The sequence below is a fragment of the Aedes albopictus genome, chromosome 2 (genome assembly GCF_035046485.1).
Source record: "Aedes albopictus strain Foshan chromosome 2, AalbF5, whole genome shotgun sequence".
NCBI lineage: Eukaryota > Metazoa > Arthropoda > Insecta > Diptera > Culicidae > Aedes > Aedes albopictus.
Window position 1 is genome coordinate 217,169,429 of NC_085137.1, and position 22,973 is coordinate 217,192,401.

Consider the following 22,973-nt stretch of genomic DNA (forward strand, 5'->3'; position numbering starts at 1 on the left):
AAATCCGACAATCACCACTCCCACTGGGTACTTAACCCCAACACCTCGTCGTACATGACATTCCATAACACCGGACCCAGGATGGAACCTTGCGGGACTCCTGAGGTTATGTGAAAGCACTTCCGACCCTCCGTGTTGTAGACTAGTACACGATTCTGAAAGTAACTTCCGAGAATCTTGTACAGGTACTCCGGTATCCCCAGACGCAAGAGTGCATCGGCAATAGCAGACCAGCTGGCGCTATTAAACGCATTCCTAACATCCAGAGTCACTACTGCGCAAAAGCGAATTCCCCTCCTCTTAGGCTCGAGTGCTTCCTCGGCGGTTTTTGTAACCGACAAGATAGCGTCTACGGTGGACTTCCCCTTCCGGAAGCCGTACTGGTTACTCGAAAGACCATTTTCGCCCTCGGTGAACCTCAACATTCTATTGAGGATGATCTTTTCGAGCACCTTCCCCGCCGTGTCAATCAAGCATATTGGTCTATATGCCGACGGGTCTCCGGGTGGTTTCCCCGCCTTTGGCAATAGTACCAGGCTCTGCCTCTTCCAAGCTTCTGGGAAAACTCCCTCGTCCAGGCATTTCTGCATAGCAGACCTGAACAGCTCGGGAGCCTCTGCAATAGCTACTTTTAAGGCCAGGTTCGGAACTCCGTCCGAACCTGGGGCCTTACCTACGCTAAGGGACTTAGCTATCCCCGCAAGTTCCACATCGGTGACCCTCTCCACATCGCCAGCCCCAGTCCCCGGCTGTCCTACGAAAGGAGGCCAAGGACTAGGATCATGACGCGGAAAAAGTCCTCCAATGATCCCCTCCAACATCTCTGGAGATTGTTCTGTAGGAGCCATCACACCTCTCGTCTTGGCCATAACGACCATGTAGGCGTCACCCCACGGGTTCGTATTGGCACTCTGACAGAGACCCTCAAAGCAGGCCTTTTTGCTTGCTCTTATCTCGGTCTTAAGCGCGGCTTTTGCAGCGGTGAACACCACCCGCCGTTCGTTTCGCTCTTCCTCTGATCGTGCTCGCTGCATCCGCCGCCTAGCCCGTAGGCAGGCGCGGCGCATGTCCGTAATCGCGTCGGTCCACCAGTAATCTGGTGGCCTCCCATTTCTAGGGTGGACTCGCCTAGGCATGGTCGCATCACACGCACGTGAGAGCACCGCTACCAGCTCGTCGCCATATAAACCGATTAAGTTTCGCTCACGGCGGAGCGCCTCCCTAACTACCCCTTCGTCGAAGTGTGATGTCTTCCACCTGCGCGGGCTTGGCCTTGGCCTAGCCGCCTCTTCTTCTATCCGCTGTCTGCTGTTGTTGTAGTCGATTTTGTAGCGAACCGCCAGGTGGTCGCTGTGAGTGTAGCCATCATCTACTCTCCAGTTCGAACTACTTGTTAGGCCAGGACTACAAAAGGTCACGTCAATAATTGACTCCGCTCCGTTTCGACTAAAGGTACTCTTGGTACCGACATTAGCCAAGTCGACATCTAAGATGGCCAGTGTTTCTAGCAGGATCTGACCCCGCTGGTTCGTGAAACGGCTTCCCCATTCCACGGCCCAGGCTTTGAAGTCACCCGCTATTACCACCGGCCTTCGCCCTGTTAGCACGGTCGTTAAGCGGTCCAGCATTTGCGTGAACTGCTCGATCGGCCACCGTGAAGGCGCATAACAGCTACAGAAGAAGACCCCGTTTACTTTGGCGACCACGAAGCCCTCATAGGTAGCAGACACCAACTCCTGGATGGGGTATTTACCCGTCGTTCATATCGCCGCCATTTTTCTGGTCCCATCCGCGACCCAGTTGCCGTTGCCGGCGGGTACTCGGTATGGGTCCGATATGATGGCGATATCCGTCTCCCACTCAGAAACCACCTGACAAAGCAGTTGCTGAGCCGCATCACAGTGGTTCAGGTTCAGCTGCGTTACCTGCACTGTGATTTGTTGTTCACTGCGGCTTTCTTGAAGGCCGGGCACCTTGGACCACCAATCGGATGTCTGTTGTTCGAGGATTTCCCGGTACAGATCATGCAGATGGGCGGACTCGTGCAGCTTTGGGCCTAATGACCTTCAGCGCCGCATCGCCTGCACAGTTTGCGCCTGTCGGGGCCTTTACAGTCCCACGACTTGTGTCCTGGTTCCAGACACCTGAAGCAAACCTCTGGTGGCTCGTGGAATGTCAGGTGACATACACACCAACCCACCTTTATGCTCCCTACTTTAACGGACTTTTTGACGACCGCCACAGGTAGCTGAACCAAAGCTATCTGTGTCCCTGCTGGCCCTTTCCGTAGCTTAACGGCTGTGGCGGCCACCTGCACATCGCACTGTTGCCGCAGTGCCGTGACGAGCTCTTCCACTTCGGTGATCTCATCAATGTCCTTGACCTTCAGAGTCGCCTCATGTGTCAGAGCCCTCATCTGCACACCCTCACCAATAGGCCGTCCCTTATTTTGCAAAAATTGGAAATGTTATAAATATAGTAGCGGAACAGTTGCGCTGCTAAAAATTATATGGGTATATGACAGCCCTCCCGATACGAATCAAGGTGACTGATTTGATTGCTACCGGTGTGGAAAAGGGTGGTTAAGTCAAAATGGTAGCGCTGCGCGGGTTGCTCGAATAGTAGCCGCCGTTAATGTTGCTCTTAGCCTTGAGATACGGACTTCAAATTTTGACACGATCATTTCTTAGCTGAAACGATCATTTGCCACTAACGAACATATAACATTTCCAATTTTTGCAAAATAAGGGACGGCCTACTCACCAAGGACCTCTTCTGCCAGCCTCTTATCTATAAGGCCTATAGGCGGCGCCCTTGTGCTCTTTCTGGCGCTTCAGCTCCAGGATCATCTCGCCCGTACGAGTACGTCTATACTGCGTACGTCGGCTCCAAGACCCTCAAGCTTGGCGTCACTTCGCATCATCTTCAAGACGTCCGAGTACTTGGACTGTTCCGTCTTGATGACGATCGCGGCGCCTTTCTCGCGCTTGGCACCTGCCCTCCTACGCCTTGGCTTGGCGTCCTGCGCTACTATCTGCGGATTCTCCTTCTTCTTCCTCTTCCGCTCTACCTTCGTCCAAGGGGGGTCCTCCCCTTGGATCGCCCTACTCTGTGGCTGTTGAGGGCCCACTAGCGGTCACAACCCCTTGTTCTCATCGTTCCGGGACGGGCCAGCTTTTTCAGGCCCACCCTTCCCAGCTTTCCGGGAACCCTGGCTGGGGTCCGACCTTCCGGCATTATTACCGACTTTCGGTGTAATGATTCGCCTGGCCATGCGGGCACCGCCAGACAGCTCCTCGCCTGACGGTTGCCTCGCCCGCTTCTGCGATTGCTTGCCCCGTTTGTCGCGAGTATTCGCATCCACTCTCTTCGGACTACCCGCGAAGGAGAAGGCCTCCGTTTGTGTAAACTTAGACACTTTCTCCTTTGCGGGTTCCGCCGCTGCTGCAGCCAACAACGCGACCGCGTGCTTCTGCCTGGCCTCATCGACAGACGCTCTAAGCCGAAGCAAGGCCGTTTTCATGTCCTTGCTTATATTCGACTTAGTTGTCGCAAAGTCGATAATTATGCCAAGCTGCTGCTCAGCTACCTCCAATGCGGGCCGTCCTTTTCCTACTACTTGGCTGATGGCCCTCAGCAACCATGCTCCGTCCATAACCTCCGCCGGCTGGCTTGCCGTGGAGTGGATAGGAGCTCCCACGCTTGAGCTGCGTAAGCAGCTTCCAGCACCTGACTCCTCGATTCTCCTTGTTGGAGACCCCATCAACCCGCTTCTTGCGACATCCGAGGACATCCGTTCCTGCTGCCCCATGTCAAAAATGTCAAAAATATCTAAAATAATTAATTTGTACTACTCCCTAGCGCTCTTTGAAAGATAACTCGGTAACCGAACGTCCAATCAAAATAAAATTCAATAGCGTTCTACTAGGATGTGATAGCTTTCATTTGCTTCCAAGAGAACTCAAATCGGTCAACAGACAGCTGAGAACCGTGAGTGACATTTTTTTGTAGCACACATACACACACACACACACACACACACACACACACACACACACACACACACACACACACACACACACACACACACACACACACACACACACACACACACACACACACACACACACACACACACACATTTACTCAATTCGTCGAGCTGAGTTGATTGGTATATGTGACTTGGCCCTGCGGGCCTCGGATCGAAAGTCGGTTTTCCAAGCGGTATTTATACCCTTATTATGGGTGTAAGAATGGTAAAACATGAATAATTACTGAATTTCTGTCGAAGAAGTTTCTGAAAGAATCTTTGGAAGAATTCAAGACCGAATCTCTGGAGTAATTTCTGAAGGAAACTTTGAAAGAATTTCTGAAGGAGTCCATGGAAGATTTCCTAACGAAATCCCTGGCGAAATTCCTGGAGAAACTTTTGATTTTCTTAAAGACCTGTTGAAAGCATTTCTGAAGGAATCCGTGAATGATTTTCTGATAGAATTCTCGTACGGATATCTGAAACGTCAAAGTAAATCCATGGAAACTTTTAGCGAAATTTTGGCAGAATTTCTGGAGGATCCGTTAACGGAAATTCGGAAGCAACTCATTAACCATGTTTTAGAAAAAGCTTTCAAAATAAATCTGTGGAAGACTTCCATAAACGAATTGATGGTGGATTTATTAAAGGAATTCATGGAGCAACATCGAAAGGAATCCAGGGAAAGAAAAGTTCTTAAATTGATTTCAGGGGCAATCTTTGTAGACAATTTTAAAGGCAACTCATCATTTTCTTTAATTAATGAAAGAATTCCAGAAGGAATTCCTAGAGAAATCACCAAAGGCATTTTCAACAGAGTTTCTTTAAACATTTTTCGAAGATTTTCTGAAGGAATCTGGTAGTTTCAATTTCTGTTCAATTTCTCTTATCGCTCGCTTGCGTATCTATCCTCCGTATTCTTTCATTACTATTCTTACTCCCTCTTACTTCGAGTGGTATTCATATCACTTAATTGCTGACAAACTTGCAAATGTGTTGTTCAACTAGACAAGCCCGTAATTCGATTTAATTGTACATTATCAGTCACTCAGTATAACAAAAGCATAGAACCTAGAATCAGGTGAAGGTGAGTTTATATCAAATTAAGTCTAAGATTTCCAACAAAATATACAATTCGATTTGTGGCACGTTTCGTCCGCTTTTTCCGAGGGAGCACACCTACAGTTAAAACTAATTCATCCCCGGTGGGCTACACGCTACTATGTACCACCATCCGTAGCAAAGTGCCGAAATAAAGTAATCGCAATTTGTAACTTGACACCACCGTAAATGGAATCGTCCAGGGAATTGTGCACGCCCTCCGTCGTCGACGATGACGACGACGATGCTAGGGCAGTTATTGGCAGTAGCACGTGCACTTCGCGCTGGCGCTGCTGCCCTGGACTGTTACTTTTGGCGTGCGTAGGTAAGTTTAAACCGTTCCGGAAGGATGGAACAAGTGGTACCGTGGAGGTGGGATTCGCGCGTACTTCTCAAACAATTGGGGTGAGATAATATTAATATTTTAAATGTATCAAGGGCTACCAAGAACAGAGGACTCTTTTTCCGTAGAAGCTTAGGAATAAAGAATAACATTTCATAAATTCAGCTCATGTTTTAAGAATTCACGCTTCAGTTGTTTTTTTTTAAATTTTTGTTTTCGTAGATTATTTTTTAGTTTTGGGTTTTACTGTTTTTCTAGTATTCGGCCTTCTTGTCGTTTGATTGCGTGCAGAAAAAAATCGTATTTTAGACGTACTGTAGACTACTTGCCCAGAAAATTGTAATATGAATGTAAATTAAAAACAAACTCAAAATTTATGTGTTTGTAAGGATTCGGGTTGAAGTGATTTTTCAATTCATGAACATGACGACAATTATATGCCAAACGCGACATCTCCAAATGTTACTTGCTTCTATCAAGCTTTCCGTGCACCTATAGCATTGCCAACGACGAAGGAAAACTTTTCCTTTGGCAGGACAAATGCACAAGTTGAACCCATCATCGTGGAAACAACCCGTTCCATTTACAACTTTTCCCTTTCCACAGCCCCTCGAAATAAGTGAAACAAGTTTATGGTAGTCGTCGTTGGCAGACCGACCGATAATACCCACAGCGGGAAAAACTGTTACAGCAAGCGTTCTGTTGAGTGACCACGCTGCCACAGCAGCAGCCGCCGGCGGCAACCGACAACATCGAGAGACCCTAATCTAACCTCGATAGCAGCGTTCAAACTTACATAACCTTGTCATCATCGCATTATCGGATTAGAGGATTTCGACGTTATTAAATTTGACTCTCTTCGGCTGCTGCTGCTGGCTGGTCGCACTCGACGTTCGATGTCAGTTCGAATTGCGGACATTCGGCCAATATTGAGTTTGGTCGCTGGATTTTCTTTCCTCCTTTTTACAGTCCTATACTTAGGAAGTTTTCCCCTGTTTCTAATCAAGTTTTCCACTCAAGCTCAACGAGTACTAGAATTTCCTCCCGCCCAACATATGTGTGTTTGCATGCCTTCGGGTCTTGTCTCTATTCCGTCTGGCCATCTAGTTTGTGTCTTTTTTTTCTGTCGTAGAATGTGAAATCGGATTTAGTGGTTTTTGTGTGATGGATTTTTCTCTGCTTCTCACACGGGGGATATCAGTGCAGAACGTAACGTACCTGAACTCTTGCTTCGGTGAGGTTGATTTTCATCGCCAAATCCTCTCTGGTGAAAACATCTGGGTAGTGGGTTTGGGCGAAGGCAGTCTCCAGTTCTTCCAACTGCAAAGAACAGTGAAAATTTGCTCGTTGAAAGTCGCGTTGAATCAGGGAACTTTGTTATGTTTTGCTTACCTGTTGTAACGTAAAAGTTGTCCTATTTCGACGCTGTTTTCGTCGTACGAAGCTTTCGTCATGTATGGCGGGGTGGTAGGAATAACTGGTATCTATAAACATAATAGAAATAATTGTTTTCATTAATCTTCAAGATATTACTTCAGATACATTCAAAATTATTTTATAAGTGCAAGAGAAACTTTTGGTTTGATTGATTACATATAAAATGCGTTCTAGGTAAAGTCTCATTTAAAAGATAAGTCAGAAATCTCGTCTTAGATATAATTCATTTTTTTATGTGTACACCCCTACATTTCCACGTTGTGCTACTGTTGTGCTCATTTACCTGGAACCATCCAACTCATACGTTATCAGTCAGATTCAACCGAACTTTCACCAACCGGTCAGCTTCTGTAGCAGCTAGCCGAGACTGGAAATTAGATCCCTCGTTGATCCATCTCGTTTGCCTAGCTACAACACGACCCGGAACTTTCGAGAAACAAATCTACCCAAGATAATCTGTTTTCTAACTACATTAGTGCAACGTTAAACTTATGAATTAGTCACTAATTTGCTAAGTGGTTGGGTGCTTCGTGTTTGGTGTTAATTTTCGGTAGATGCTGGTTTCTGCTGCGTACGACGGACGGTGTCAGTCAGGTTGGGTGGGTAAAGCCAGGACCGTTGCACAGTGGGAAAAATCGACCCAAAAAACGGATCTTTTAACGCCGCTGGTTTCGGTACGTGAAGTTGACCATTTCTGACGTAAAAAAATACAAGAAATCGATTGGTGCTAATTTCATTCACCGCACGACACGGGAAGTGGTCCAATTTGCCCCATTTTGCGCATTTTTTATACAAAAAGAGAGTCAAAATGTACTTTCAAACAACTAACACGACTGTAGATCATTGAAAATTGCAGGTGTAATTGGAAGTTAATAGGAATCATAAGAATACATGGAGGAGTCTTTTAAATGCTTATTTTACCCCATATGCCCCAACAACTGTCGGATATTCACAATTTTTCCTAATTATGAATGGATTTTTAATGTTACTGACATGAAGTTGATTTGTTTGGCATAAGCAAAAAGCACTAGATCTTTTTTCATCAGAATCATCTTCGGTAGTCGTCCAATTTGCTCCATTTTGCCCTATTTTCATGAAAAAATGAGATTCAAAATGTATTTATGAAAAACAAATACTGCTATAGAACGTTGAAAATAGTTTTAGGTGTAATTGGAAGCTAACAGTTATCATGCGCATATACACTCAGTAGCAAAAAAAAAGCCGAGCCGATTTTTTCTCCCAAAATGCGTCATGTTCAATCTGCTGCAACTTTGACAATTATCAATATTTTTGGCTGAAAATTTTACCACTTCATCATCAGTATATTGATAATGTATGGACAAAATTTCAAATTGATAGAAATTATATATTTTGAGTTATAACAACTTGTATGAAAAAATCCATTTTTGGACATACTTTAATCAAATATCCGTATTTCAGTGAAAAATTTAAGTAGCTTCATAAAAATTTCACTGCAGCGTCAGTAAATATAAGAAATGTTGTGGTCAAAATTTGAAATGTTTTCATCAAGCGGTTTGGGCCACAGAAATCGTCAAAGTTGAAGTACCACTGTGGGTGCCTACAGTTTTCACTCCATATTGATCACGCTGAAACACCGGTGCAGAAAAAAAGCCGAGGTCAATTCGTTCCATTAACATTTAGATCTAAGCTTTAATAAACAATCTATATTATATGGCATATTTTTATAAACTTTCGTATGGTCTGCTAGTAGTTTATGATATTCTACACGTAATACGTAGTGCGTTACGCGTTACACGTAATGCGTTACAAACATACATATGTTAGTGAATATACAAGTATGTAGTTTGTATAATTTACAAATGTTGGCAACTGTGAAAAAAATATTATAAGTACCTAAACAAGTTGTGGGGTATAATTGAGATAGAAAGACATGTATCATCACTTGTTTGCTTATGATAAGGTTTTAACAGTAGCCAAAATTTGTAAATGATTCAAACTACTTGTATATCCACTAATATACGTATGTTTGTAACGCATTACGTGTAACGCGTAACGCACTATGTGTTACATGTAGAATGTCATAAGCAACTAGCAGACCACACGAAAATTTATAAAAATGTGTTTATTAAAGCTTGGAAGCTAAATGTTAATGGAACGAATTGACCTCGGCTTTTTTTCTGCACCGGTGTTTCAGCGTGGTCAATATGGAGTGAAAACTGTAGGCACCCACAGTGGTACTTCAACTTTGACGATTTCTGTGGCCCAAACCGCTTGATGAAAACATTTCAAATTTTGACCACAACATTTCCTATATTTACTGACGCTGCAGTGAAATTTTTATGAAGCTACTTAAATTTTTCACTGAAATACGGATATTTGATTAAAGTATGTCCAAAAATGGATTTTTTCATACAAGTTGTTATAACTCAAAATATATAATTTCTATCAATTTGAAATTTTGTCCATACATTATCAATATACTGATGATGAAGTGGTAAAATTTTCAGCCAAAAATATTGATAATTGTCAAAGTTGCAGCAGATTGAACATGACGCATTTTGGGAGAAAAAATCGGCTCGGCTTTTTTTTTGCTACTGAGTGTATGAAAGATATTTTCCCTATTTTACCCTTCATGCCCCTAAAACTGCTGAATAATAACATACATCGCTAGATGCAAAACATGAAGCCCTGGATCATTTTTGATACATACAAATGCGGTTTATCGAATAATACTACAATCATTCTCGGATTGGTATAAATAGCTGTCCATTTCACCCCAATTTTCCCCGATTTTTGTCATGTAATCAACATGTAATGAATAAATCAATTTGCCCTCATTTTTTGTCAAGTAATGAATAAATTGATTTCCCTTATTAGCATTGGTACTGAAACCAATATTATCAAAAAGACATATATATGACTTTTTCTATAATTTCAGCTTTTGATGGGGAACTAAAGGCATAATAAGCATTTTATAAAATATCTCAAATGTGCTCTAAACTGATTAAATAGGGCGTCTCAAAGCACCAAATATATATTTTTAAGATGCCTCATTTGATCAGTTGAGTGCATATTAGCCACAAATTAAGATTAGGGTTAGTGCTTAATATACCCTGTATTCCCCACCAAAGTCATATGTTTTACCTGTCCTTTCGACTACATTGGCTTCAGTAACAAAAGTCCATCAATTCGGACATAAGCAAATGGGGGAAATCAATTTATTCATGAGGCGACAACAAATCAGGGCAAATTGGGGTAAAATGGACAGCTATTTGTACCCTCCCGTGAATGATTCTAAACCTTATCGATAAACTGTATTTGTATGTATAAAAAATGATCAAGGACTCCATGTACTGAAACCAGCGACATTACAAAACAAGAAAAAAATGTTATCATTCAGCAGTTTTAGGGGCATGTAGGGCAAAATAGGGAAAATATCTTTCATTTATGCGCACGATAGCTGTTAGATTCCAATTGTAACTAAAACTAATTTCAACGTTCCATTACTGTATCTGTTTCTTATAAATACATTTTGAATCTCATTTTCTATGATAATAGGGCAAAATAGGGCAAATTGGACAACTACTGAAGATGATTCTGGTGATAACAGATCTAGCGCTTTTTGTTTATGCAAACAAAAAATAAAAATTCAAATCAGTAACATTAAAAATCCATTCATAATCATGTAAAATTCACAATTTTAGCAGTGGTTGGGGCATATGGGGCAATATAAGCATTTAAATGGTTCTTTCATATATGTTTATGATTTCTAATAACCTCTAATTACACCTGCAGCTATTTCCAATGATCCACAGTCGTGTTAGTTGTTTAAAAGTACATTTTGATTCTCTTTTTGTATGAAAAAAGGGCAAAATGGACCACTTCCCGTGCCGTGCGGTGAATAAAATTAGCACCGATCGATTTTTCGTAATTTTTTACGTCTGAAATGGTCAACTTCACGTACCGAAACCAGCGGCGTTAAAAGATCCGTTTTTTGGGTCCATATTTCCCACTGTGCGTTGCTTGGGGTTTCGGTTGCGAACGGAAATTACATTTAGAATGCACTGCACATGTGTGATAGCGGTGGGAGTGTTCTCTTCTTTGATAGCTTCATGCGGATAATTTCTATCTCAATCAGAAGCGAAAACTTCGCCAGTTGCGATACACAAGTAAGCACGATCCAACAGCTCAAGAATCGTTCACAACAGGCCTACTGAAATGATCCAAATGTCCCCTCTTCTACATTTCCGAAAACTGGGAGTTCACCAAAACACGAGCCATAGGTCTGCCTCTTCTCTTTAGATGAAAAGTTTCTGCAGTGAACACATAATGGTATCATTTTTCAGCTAAATTATGTTTCTATATTTGATTAAGTCTGTAAATCAATTAGGACATGTGCATTCATCGTACGCTAGCCAGAAACGCCATACAGCAACGTCCCGATTTTCTCACCCTCGATCATGAATATTGAGGAAGTTTATTATCTTTATTAACGAGATTTTCAGCCCAGGGCATTGAGGAAGTAATAAAATTATTATGCAGCTCTGCATTGCCCGTATAGTTGCCGGTTTTTTTTTCTTTTAGACCGGGAGGGGATAACCTGCTCAACAGACACCTGAACAGGACGGTCCAGGTAGTGTGGGGTTGAGGAGCGTCTTCTACAAAAAAGTAAAATTCTTAGGAGAATTTCTTGGCTTTTCAGTCCGATTGTGAGATCAAAAACACCTTATGTTCTCTTACTCCGACGTTTCGATCCGTATCGGATCTTTTTCAAGGAATCGAGTTTTTGGTCGTTTTTTCGTCCTCTTTCGCTACTGTATGTCTACGTTTTCAGTAGCGAAAGAGGTCCGAATCCCGATCCCTAGTGATTTAAGTTACGGTTTTCCGGATAAAAACGGACGGGAAACTAGAATATCGAATGACGGTTGAAAGATTGAAAAATCTACATGACGAAAAAACGACCAAAAACTCGATTCCTTGAAAAAGATCCGATACGGATCGAAACGTCGGAGTAAGAGAACATAAGGTGTTTTTGATCTCACAATCGGACTGAAAAGCCAAGAAATTCTCCTAAGAATACACCAATAACAGTCGTAATCCATCAACGAACAAAAAAGTAAAAGCCAGGAATACTTTTTTCTCGATCTACTAAACAACATTCCCATGGTCGAAAAACTCTTTGTATCTCCGGAACCACCAAGAAGGCTTTGCTTCAGAGAGGAGCTAGTGCACATCGCACCCTCAAGGTTAACTGTGTAGCCTGCAGCAACGAACATCGAGGAAACGCTTTGGAAAGTCCATTAAGCATGCTGGCATGCAGCCAGATTCCCAAAAGATCCTTACCACTCCCTTTGTCCCTGGAAGGCAGACAGGGTCAACCACCACGCCCGCGCCCAACTGTTCTGCAAGCATCATGAACTGATACTTGCGTGCAACGCGATTTGATCTGCTGAAGGATCAAGCCCTATCAGCTGGCACCAGAAGGAGTTGCTGACAGTAGTGGGGCCTCGATCTGCCCCGGCCTTTGCCGCGGACTCCTTTCCAAGTGCGGGCTCGGATCCAACCCAGTAGATGGACGCCACAACAGCAACGCTACCAGGATGTTCTCCCTATGGCCACTTAATCGCTATAAAAGTCGATCTTGACCACGAGGCATCAGAATGACCCACGGAGCCGACTCTGAACACTTGGATCACTACCCAAGTAAAAATTCCATTGCTGATTGGTTTCGTTTGATTTTCATTAGGGTTTTATCATAGAAATAATTAAAGCTCACAGTAGTATGACTACTTTTATGAAAACCATTGATGAAATGTTTTATAGAATACTTGAAGATATCCATAAAGCCAGATTTTAAGAGTAAACAAAACTCTCCGATATGTAAACCTTCTGACATTCATTATTACCACAATAAAACTGTTCAAACTCTTAACAGATGGGAATCCGTTCGATTAGTAACGACAGTCTTTCTACTAAGTTTCAATACAGTTTTATTGCTACTCTTAATGCGGTTTGCAAAACCTCTCCGAGAGTGATCCACTTGGCCGGAAGGTGCTTTAAAGAGGTTATCAAGAGGTTTTGATGTATAAATCAGTTTTTTTTTGCAAGTTTTATAAAATTGGTCATGAAGATCTATTATAGAGCCGAAAAAACTTAAAATGTTACTTGGGCCAGTATATAGCGTCTTCTGAACTAGCCCGAGTCCCCGTGCCATCTCATCTGTAGCTCCAAGACGATGTGGGTGATAGCCAATGAATCGGCATTCCAACCAAACTCATCTATTCACATCTGTTGGACAAAATTGTTCGGAGTTGTGTTCTCCTTGCATGTGGCAAGCATACGGTCACGCATTGCGTGAAAACGCGGGCACACGAACAAAAGTTTATTAAAACGTGTTCCGCCGAATCCTCCAAACCAGCACAAACCAGGCATTCGGGATAAACCGCATCACCAGAACGGTGTAGATACTGTTGGATGGAGTACTTTCCCATGGCATGGCGCCTGTTAACCTAACTATCTTCCTTTGGTGGAACTGTCCCACTCGCGTTGCCATGGACTATGGAGGCCAATCTAGCAGTCCAGCGTATGCCTCTTGTGCCGCACATTTCGAAGCACTCTGTGTCCTCCCCGATAAGGATCCCGACAGGCACCATACCAGTTATGACGCAGAGCGCATCGACACAGTAAAATTAGCCTATAAGTACTTTCCAGCTTACCACTACTGTATCTATTGATTCTTAGCTCCGTGCCCCAAGCTGGGCCGTTGTATCTTAGTATGGACGACGCAAAACTAGCCAGAAGCATGCTGGCATACACCACAAAACTTTTGGACATCATCCGGGACAGTGCCACTATCGCTATGGAGGCTCTTTTGCAGGTGTAATTAACGTGGCTATCGAAGGTAAGCTTATCGTCAATCAACACCCCCAAGTGTTTGACGGAGCGCTTCTAAGTGATAGTGCAATCGCTTACACTGATCACCGCTTAATGCCCCGATTTTCGGTTGTTCACAACCACCACCTCAGTTTTGTGGTGAACCAACTCCAGCTTCTTGAATCTCATTCACGGCTCCGCAACCTTGATCGAGTAGGCAGTAGTCAACCCCACTTATTCGATCGATATACACCTACCCATTCCAAACTTCTGGAGAAACTCCCTCGTCCAGGCATTTCTGCTTAGCAGACCTAAACATCTTGATAGCCTCTGCGATAGCTGCTTTTATGACCTTGTTCAAAACTCCGTCCAGAACTGGGGCCAGTCTTCCCACAAACTTGACTTGTGTTGAACATCAAACGTCAAACATCGGAGTACCCGTGTTTGCTACCGTACTCCGTACCGAAGAGTACTCAAGTACAAAACTTGTACAAACCATAAAGCTCTAGACAGAAATTCACCATTTTAAAACAGTCGTTATATGTGTAAGCAAAACTCTGACCAAAATTATCATTTAAATTACCCAAAAATTGTACAAAAAAGCAATGACCCGGATAAATTGACAAATGCAAATGCAAATTGTAACAAGGACAAGGACGATAGACAATTTTTCCCTTGAAAAAGGCCAAAACCCATGGCCGAAACGTCGGGTAGAATAAAATAAATCGTCGTAAATTAAGACTGAGATAGCCGTTTCTACGCAATGTGTACGTACAGAAGTACAAAACGAAAATCGATCCGAGCACAAACCGAGAATGAAACCCGAAGCGGCGTTCGGATTGGCAAACGATTGGTGCCGAACTGTCAATCGTCGTTCGAGAAAGTTCTTTTTTGCGCGATTGCTTCCCACTTCGTTTCGCAGGGTACACATGTACTGTACATATGTTCGAACATGTGTTTGAAACGAACTTTGAACATAAGTACACGTTTGGGTACTGATTTGTGTGTTGCGGTACGAACGCACAGTCAGAGTACAGGCGGAGTATAAATACAGCAGTACTTAGCGAGTTTGGTGTTCGTTTGGGAAGACTGCCTGGGGCCTTATTTACGCTTAGAGACTTGGCTATCCCCGCAAGTTCCTCATCGGTGAATCTCTTCTCATTGCTAGTCAAAGTCCCTAGTTGTTCTACGAAATGATGCCAAGGACTAGGATCATGAAGCGGAAAAGCCTTTCGAAGATCCCCTCCAACCTCTCTGGAGATTGCTCTGTTGGAGCCAATTCACCTCTTGTCTTAGCCATCATGATCTTGCAGGTATCACCGCACGGATTCACGTTGGCACTCTGACAGAGACCTTCAAAGGAGGCCTTTTTGTTTGCTCTTATCTCAGTTTTCAGCAAGACTTTAGTAGCGGCGAACATCACCCGCCTTTCGTTTCGCTCTTCCTAAGTTCAGGCCCGCTGCTGCGCCGCTTAGCCCGTAGGCAATGTCGCATCGCACGCACGCGAGAACACCGCTACCAGCTCGTTACCGCTTAAACCAAGTAGGTTTCGCTCACGGCGGAAAACCTCTCTAAATATCTCGTCGTTGAAGTATGATGTCTTCCACCTACGAGGGATTGGCCTTGGCTAAGCCGCATCTACCGCTACCCGCTGCCCACTGTTGTTGTGGCCGATACTGCAGCGAACTGCTAGGTAATCGCTGTGAGTATAGCATACTATAGCATACTTCCTATGGGGCCCATATAGCCGAGGCGGTAAACGCACGGGTATTCAGCATGACCATGCTGAGGGTGACGGGTTCGATTCCCGGTCGGTCCAGGATCTTGTCGTAAAGGAAATTACCTTGACTTCCTTGGGCATAGAGTATCTTCGTGCCTGCCACACGATACACACATGCAAAATGGTCAATGGCAGAGGAAGCTCTCAGTTAATAACTGTGGAAGTGCTCATAGAACACTAAGCTGAGAAGCAGGCTTTGTCCCAGTGAGGACGTTACGCCAAGAATAAAGAAGAAAGAAGCATACTTCCTATACTCTCCAGTTCCAGGGCTGTTACAAAAGTGTCGATTTAGAAACCGCAAAATCCGCGCCAAGCCATTTGAAATCCGCGCCAAGGTCATCAAATCCGCGCCATTCAAAATATATGGTTTTGATGACTCAAATTCATAAAAAGCCAGAATTTTCCAGAGAGAATCAACTATTCATGACTTTTGTTGCACTGCTGAAGAAGAGCATTAATTTTGATAAATTGATTTTTAACTATTACTTTTTTTTATCTGTATTAACGAGATTTTTAGCCCTAGGCTAGTTCATCTCGGGACCCACGCTTTACTTCCCTTCCGAGGGAAGAACTCACATTTTGTGAGTTTGTCGGAAGTGGGATTCGATCCCAGGTTCTCGGCGTGATAGTCGCGTGCTTTGACCATCACATCAGGTACGCTCCAACTATTACTTATCTATGACTTTGGATGACAACATCTAAATCTAACAAGAGCATGCTGCAAACAGACTATTTAGTTTTTTTATTGTAATAAAAAGTTTTGGATCAATAGGTGTTTGATTGATTATCAATCAGTATGTCTACTATTTTACGAAATGAACATTTTTGGCGGAACTTCTGAAATAATTTATAATCAACATTATGGTAAAAATCCCGAACACCCAGAAGATCATTGCAAGAAAATTTTCAATTTTTTTTTTCTTTTAAACTTATGTAAATTATGTAAAGATACAAATGGAGTAATACTAGTGAAATTCATTGATTTATTTTATTCACAAGGTCGATATTTACGAAAAAGGAAACATTTCATAAATGAATGTCTAGCAAATGTTCTGTACATTGATGAAAAGGTATGTAGAAAAGTATTTATTCATTGGAAAATGAATGATAAGAATTTCTGGCCATACAACACCCTTGGAAATTCGGTGAGGAGTTCAGCAAGAATGTCCTCAGTCTTAGGATTCCGATAGCTTCAACGATTCAAATTATTCTGTATTCTTCAAAAAAAAAAACTCCCAATCTGCTACCAAGAAACCCTTTACACTTCAATAACTATGCCCGCAACCCCCCTCTCAACGAGTATCAGATTTGTAGTATCATGATTTGTAGCAAAAAAAAATGATTCGGCAGAAGTCAGGAATTTCATAAATTCCGTCATACCACAGGTAACAGATGTTTATCCTAGAACAAAATTTAACTCAAAACGTGTGTAAAAACTGAAAAAACCAGAAACCTTGGTCACTGCTTCCATCTATACAACGAATTGCTACAGCGATTGATATCTGACAGGGACTGCTTGCGTTTGTCATTTACTCTCAAGCACTATGAATGCGATCATTGCGCTATCTCTAAATGGTTGCCATTTAGGTTTCCTGATCAAAATGACGTTCGAAAGGGTTTACACACATTTCATATGTTAGCTTAAACGTCTGTTATATGTGGTCATACTAAAAAACACATCCATAACACTAGTTTACAAAATAAAACGAAAGTCGTGAACTTCTGTCAACGACCAAAATTTTTGAAGCATAATTCAGCGCTGATTTTGAAACCGTGCTTCAAAAAATTTAAAGTAGAACAGTTTTTAAGTTTTAGCTCAATATTGAGTTTTACAACTTTTTAAAATATGGAATTTAATAAAATTCAAATATCTTGCATTTTGTTCAACCAATTTTAAATCTTTTTCCATAAATTAAAAGCTGAATATATTACAATTCGATCATCTGAATGCAGGTTTTGTGTCAGATTGATGAAATTCAAGATATTGGCGAGTTTTGGGGACTATCTCCTTAAATTTTAGCAGATTTTTCAAAAATATATGAAGAAATATATTTTTTTCAATAAGAAAAAAACAATTAAAGAATTCTTTCTCAATGAATTTTTGACATATCATATGTAGGCGAGTTACAGTAAAAAATTCAGCTCAATCGGAGCATTGATTACGGAGAATGAGATGTGTGAAGTGAGCGACTTTGCTTAAAAATAGAACAAAAATCGATTTCAAATCATCACCCTTGTATGGAAAGTCGAAAAAAAAATCCACTCTACTGTAATTTTTTTCTTTCGCGTTTTCAAACTCAGGGCATGATTCTACACCAAAAATGATCATCAGCTTACCGAGTTCAAAAATGCTGTAAACTAGTGTAATGAATTAAGAAAATTTTGCGAGTTCAAAAAAAAATCTTATGATTAATATTCTATCCTAAGTTTTTCAAAAGCTTTTTCCATGGAATTCTCTAAAAGTACAATCGTAAAAATCTCCAGGACGTCTTATCTGATTTTTCTGTTTTGATTTCTTACGCAGTTGATTTCGGGGTTAAAGCAGAAATAACTCCAAGACTAAGAATTTCAGAAGATCTTCTCAGTTTTAACGAGCGAGATCAGTAGAGCTTATCTAGCACTCCAAGCTAGGGACTATTAACATTGTTTTAACACAAGTACAAAATCCCATACCATAACCCTTAACTCTAATTTGAAAATATTTTTTTTTCCTTGTCTAAATGTTTGATGTAAGTGCATTTGAAAACCATTTCCGCAAAATCCGCGCCGAAATTAGAAAAAACGCGCGAAACGCAAAAACCGCGAAAAACGCAAAATCCGCGCCACCTGTAACAGCCCTGCAGTTCTACTATGTACTACTTTTCAGCAGGGATGGCATGCTCCTCAGTGTGAGTGCAAGTGTGCGCGGTTTTAATATGAAAATGAGCTGCACTGTGCACATTTTCAGTGCAGAATGCCATCCCTGCTTTTTAGGGCAGGACTACAAAAGGTAACGTGCGTAATCGACTTCGCTCCGTTCCGACTAAAGATACTTTTGGTACCGACATTTGCCAGATCGACATCTAGCATATCCAATGCCTCTAGCAACATCTGACCCCGCTGGTTCGTAAAACGGCTCCCCAATTGCACAGCCCAGGCATTGAAGTCAGCCGCTATTATCACTGTCCTACAGCCTTGTCGTCATACAGTCCAGCATCTGCGTAAAATGCTTGATTGACCACCGTGGACCTGCGAGCTACAGAAGAAGACCTCATTTACTTTGGCGACCACGAAACCCTCGTAGATAGTAGAAACCAACTCCTGTACGGAGTATTTACTCGTCGTCCATATCGCCGCTATTTTTCTGGATCCATCCGCGGCTCCATTGTCATTGCCGACATGTACTCGAAACTGCTTGACACTTAATGTATGCACAGATTCCACTCTTCTTATGCCTTTTATTTAATTTATGTGCATTTTTTATTTATGCACTCCCAGTAAACGGCATAAAGAGGTTCTCGTGTATCCTTTGGAATCTTATCCACAACAGCATTCAGTTGACTGCAGAATTTTTCGTTATCTTGCATTTCGGCAGCATCTATTGACGCGTAACATTTGATCATGGTAAGGTTCCGAAACCGTGTTCTGCATCTGGCCACAACATACTCTCATTAAAAGGTTCCCACTTTATAAGGGTAGCATGGGCGTGGTCGCTAATCAGGAAAACAACTCCACGGTAACGAGGAGCGTGTTCGCCTCGGAGGCCAAAGTGTAGCAGAATTTGACACAATGTCAATCTGTGTTCTCCAAAGTTCGACCAACGAACCTCGCTGAATCTTAGGATTTCAAGCTTCATACGGCATGCCTCATTTACTAGTTTGCTCTGCTAGGCTAGAGTTAGTGCATTCCAAGTATCAATTCTTGTCCGTTGCTTCGGGGCTGTCCATTAATTACGTAAGGGATTTTTTGCGATTTTCTGATACCCCTTCCCCCCTGGTAAGATTTTTTGTATGAGAACCCAAAAATTTTTGTATGGCGCGTAAGATTTCTCAAGCCCCCCCTCCCCCCATAAACCCTTACGTAATTAATGGACAGCCCCTTCACGCTAAAAGTCGTTGCCGTTGAATGTGACCGTAATCTTTCATTTTCGGTTTCTGTAACGATTTTTGGGTTTCGAAAACAGTAGGTTGTTGGCTTAACGTCCTCTATCTAACGTTGTGGGGCTGCCACCTTAGGTATAACTTCCGGTGGAGCATCATTTCATACTAAGCCGCTGGATACCAGAACAGACGCTGTTTGAGCCGCACCTCCTTGGTGAACAGACGCTCGGGACGTACCTCCTCAATCTAGCTGAAGTCAGAAGGACAACAGTGTCCAGGCTGCACTACCAGCTAAGCACACAACTCTTAGCTGGCGGTCTTTGTCATCGCTTGACCCGTGGAAGCATGAGGTAGGAACTTGTGAGGACCAGAGCTATGTTGGACGCTCTCCTTTTCGATTCACCGTTTTGCAGCCCATGCTTCACTATTATGGACAGCGTCTAAAAAATCCGGAAAACTCGGTATTGGTTTGTATACTGACTTCCAAGAAATTTTGAAGAAAAAAATAGGATAGGACGTTTTTAAACTCCAACTTTTGATCAACCTATTTCACGGAATGGATCAGAAAGCATAGGAAGCTGTTATTGATTTTACTCTTGATGATGAAACGATTTTTCACCGCACTGTATATCAAACGACCAAACGTACCTACTCGTTCCTGTTCCAGACTTCCACAACCGAACACCGAACGATGTGCACGCATCAGCGCGTAATTAGATTCCGTCATTTCTGTCTCTAATTGAACTGGAAATGTACAGAGATATATACAACACAGAACCCCGATAGTCTCATCCTCTCTAGGATCCATACCAGTCCTACTCCAGTAGCACAATTTCTATCACATTTTCACTCATACCGACCTCGACCGGCTCTCGAAGAGTTCGAACCAACGAACGTTATGCTGCTGCTGACAGGTTTACTTCATTGATCCGAGCTAAACGAATAATTCGATGAGCATGAATTTCGCTTGTGGTGCGGATGGATATGATGGCTTTCGGAATCCGACGAACTTTACCGGCCTTGGCCGGTCTCTAGGGTCGAGAAGTTGTCGGATTTCGTTTCGGCAAACTGCCTACCTACATACCGAGATGCCAAGCCGAGGAGGTCGAGAATCGAGAGAACTTCGGTTAACGGTAATTTGATTACCAGCTTTTATCTGCTGCACCTCTGATGATGAGCTGATATTGGATTTTCCTTTTCGGGGCAAAACTCGCTGGCATAAGTTGGAGGAGGATGCAGCCTAATGCTAGGAGCGTGGAAAAATCCTTCCCACTGGAGAAGAGTGCCGACTCGATCCGACAAGAAAACGGAGAGTGCTAGAGCCGACGCCTAATGGGCTCATAAACGATGATAATTCCTTGGCACATTATTGCTAGCTGTGCTTCTGAAGAGAGGCCCGTAGTGGGCCAGCATCTAATGGGAATTGAAAGATCTCAAATTTCCACCGGGATGGTGATGATGAGAGGTGGGATGTTCTTGTTTCTGGGTATCTGTTATGTAAGTCGAAACGAATAGACGGTAGTAGGAAAGGAATGAAAGGAATTATATCATGAATAATTTAATGCAATATTGTGTATAAAAAGTCATGAAAATTTCCAAAACATAGTATATTTTTGAATCCATTACCCAGGCACCAAAATTTTCCCTCACTCACGCGAGTAACGATCTATCGCACAGCGATATTATCCGGATAAAGCAGCCTGTGATATTTTCCTTGCACCCATAGATGATTGAAAAGGCTCTCACTCCGATTCCTTTGCGTGATAAAAGTATGATCTCTCCAACTAGCGCTCACTCACAAATCGTTTGTTCTCGCAGGAGAAAATGGTTGCTAAGTCTGCACCAACCCACGTTTTCACCCGGTTGACGTCTAAACGGTTCCGTGTTATCTAGATGGCCATGAAAACAAAAACAATTAATGTAAACACGGCAGTACTAAACGTCAAAACGTGCATCGGTGGAGACATTATGTGACTCGGAGACGGAGTGAAAAATTTGATGCTTTGTTGTTTATCCGTGAGTTGTGCATGGAGAGAAAAAGAATTATCGCGAGCGCTGGAGTGAGAGGCTTTTATTTTTCATCCCATGCAGTGAAAAATGATGATCGCGGAGGTGGATAAATCCGAGGAATCCGATCACGTGAGTGAGAAATTTGATGCCTGCCATTACCTAATTCTATTATTTTTTTTTTCAATATCAACTTTGGTCAAATTAAGCATTTCTTCCTAGAGATGGCCTTCCTTCCTTAACGTCTGAGGAGACGTTCTAGCAGACACATGCACAGAATTCGGTGGAAGTCTTATTAGCTACGCGCTGCTACGCGTAGACATAGACAGCCTACTGCCCGAGTTCATTGGAATGCTGCCACTCCAATCAATGTCCATCCACAGAGAACAGACATCCAAGTCCAGTTCCAAAACTGTGTAAGGAATTTAACGGCCATTTGAAATCGACAACACAAGTGGCAATAACGTGGCGCTGCAATCGGTTAATTTCCCATACTAATCTAAATCACCACTTGAAATGTTTCAATTCACCACTGACTGTGGCAATATGGTGTTTGGTGGCGTTAGTGTTGTCATCGTGTATTGGTTTGCAACCTTACTCAAGTAAAGATTCAAATCCTTACACAACCTTCCGAATGAAATTGGTTCTAGCCTGGATGTCTGTTCTCTGTGGTCCATCCGTTCAAATAGGGATACTATGCTAGTTCAGTGAATACATCATGTATATGTGAACCACAGAGAACAGACATCCAAGTCCAGTTCCGAAACTGTGTAAGGAATTTAACGGCCATTTGAAATCGGCAACACAAGTGGCAATAGCGTGGCGCTGCAATCGGTTAATTTCCCATACTAATTTAATTCACCACTTGAAATGTTTCAATTCACCACAGACTGTGGCAATATGGTGTTTGGTGGCGTTAGTGTTGTCATCGTGTATTGGTTTGCAACTTTACTCAAGTAAGGATTCAAATCCTTACACAACTTTCCGAATGAAATTTGTTCTAGCCTGGATGTCTGTTCTCTGTGTGTGAACGTACTTACGTTCAGCAGGAGTACGACAGCGTGTGTGGATTCAGTCATAGGCCATGCCAAGCGTTCTGCCAAACTGAAATAGGTGGAGTGCCTACCAATATTTCGAAATTCGCACATATAGATACAACTACCTAGTACCTATCTACTGCCCTGTGTTGGGAAGTTTTTTCTGCTCATTTGAACTTTGCCGTCATCGATATCATCTGGTATCGCCTGCCTACATGAACGTTGGCGAATGTAGTACAGTCATGGCCTGATTTAATCGCGCCCCGATGTTATAATATTATCCCCCAATTTTGCCAACTACATG

At 42.7% G+C, this 22,973-nt stretch overlaps 1 protein-coding gene across 1 annotated transcript in view; it reads right to left on the reverse strand.

The window, feature by feature from the left end:
- Window positions 1-22,973, reverse strand: part of LOC109411791 (diencephalon/mesencephalon homeobox protein 1) — a 117,075-nt gene that overhangs the window by 39,625 nt on the left and 54,477 nt on the right. The window contains exons 3-4 of the mRNA XM_029855331.2: window positions 6,867-6,958; window positions 6,693-6,794 (exon numbers count right to left, since the gene is read on the reverse strand). Of these exons, the coding sequence (XP_029711191.2) occupies window positions 6,693-6,794; window positions 6,867-6,958 (194 nt within the window). The remainder of the gene's footprint in view (window positions 1-6,692; window positions 6,795-6,866; window positions 6,959-22,973) is intronic.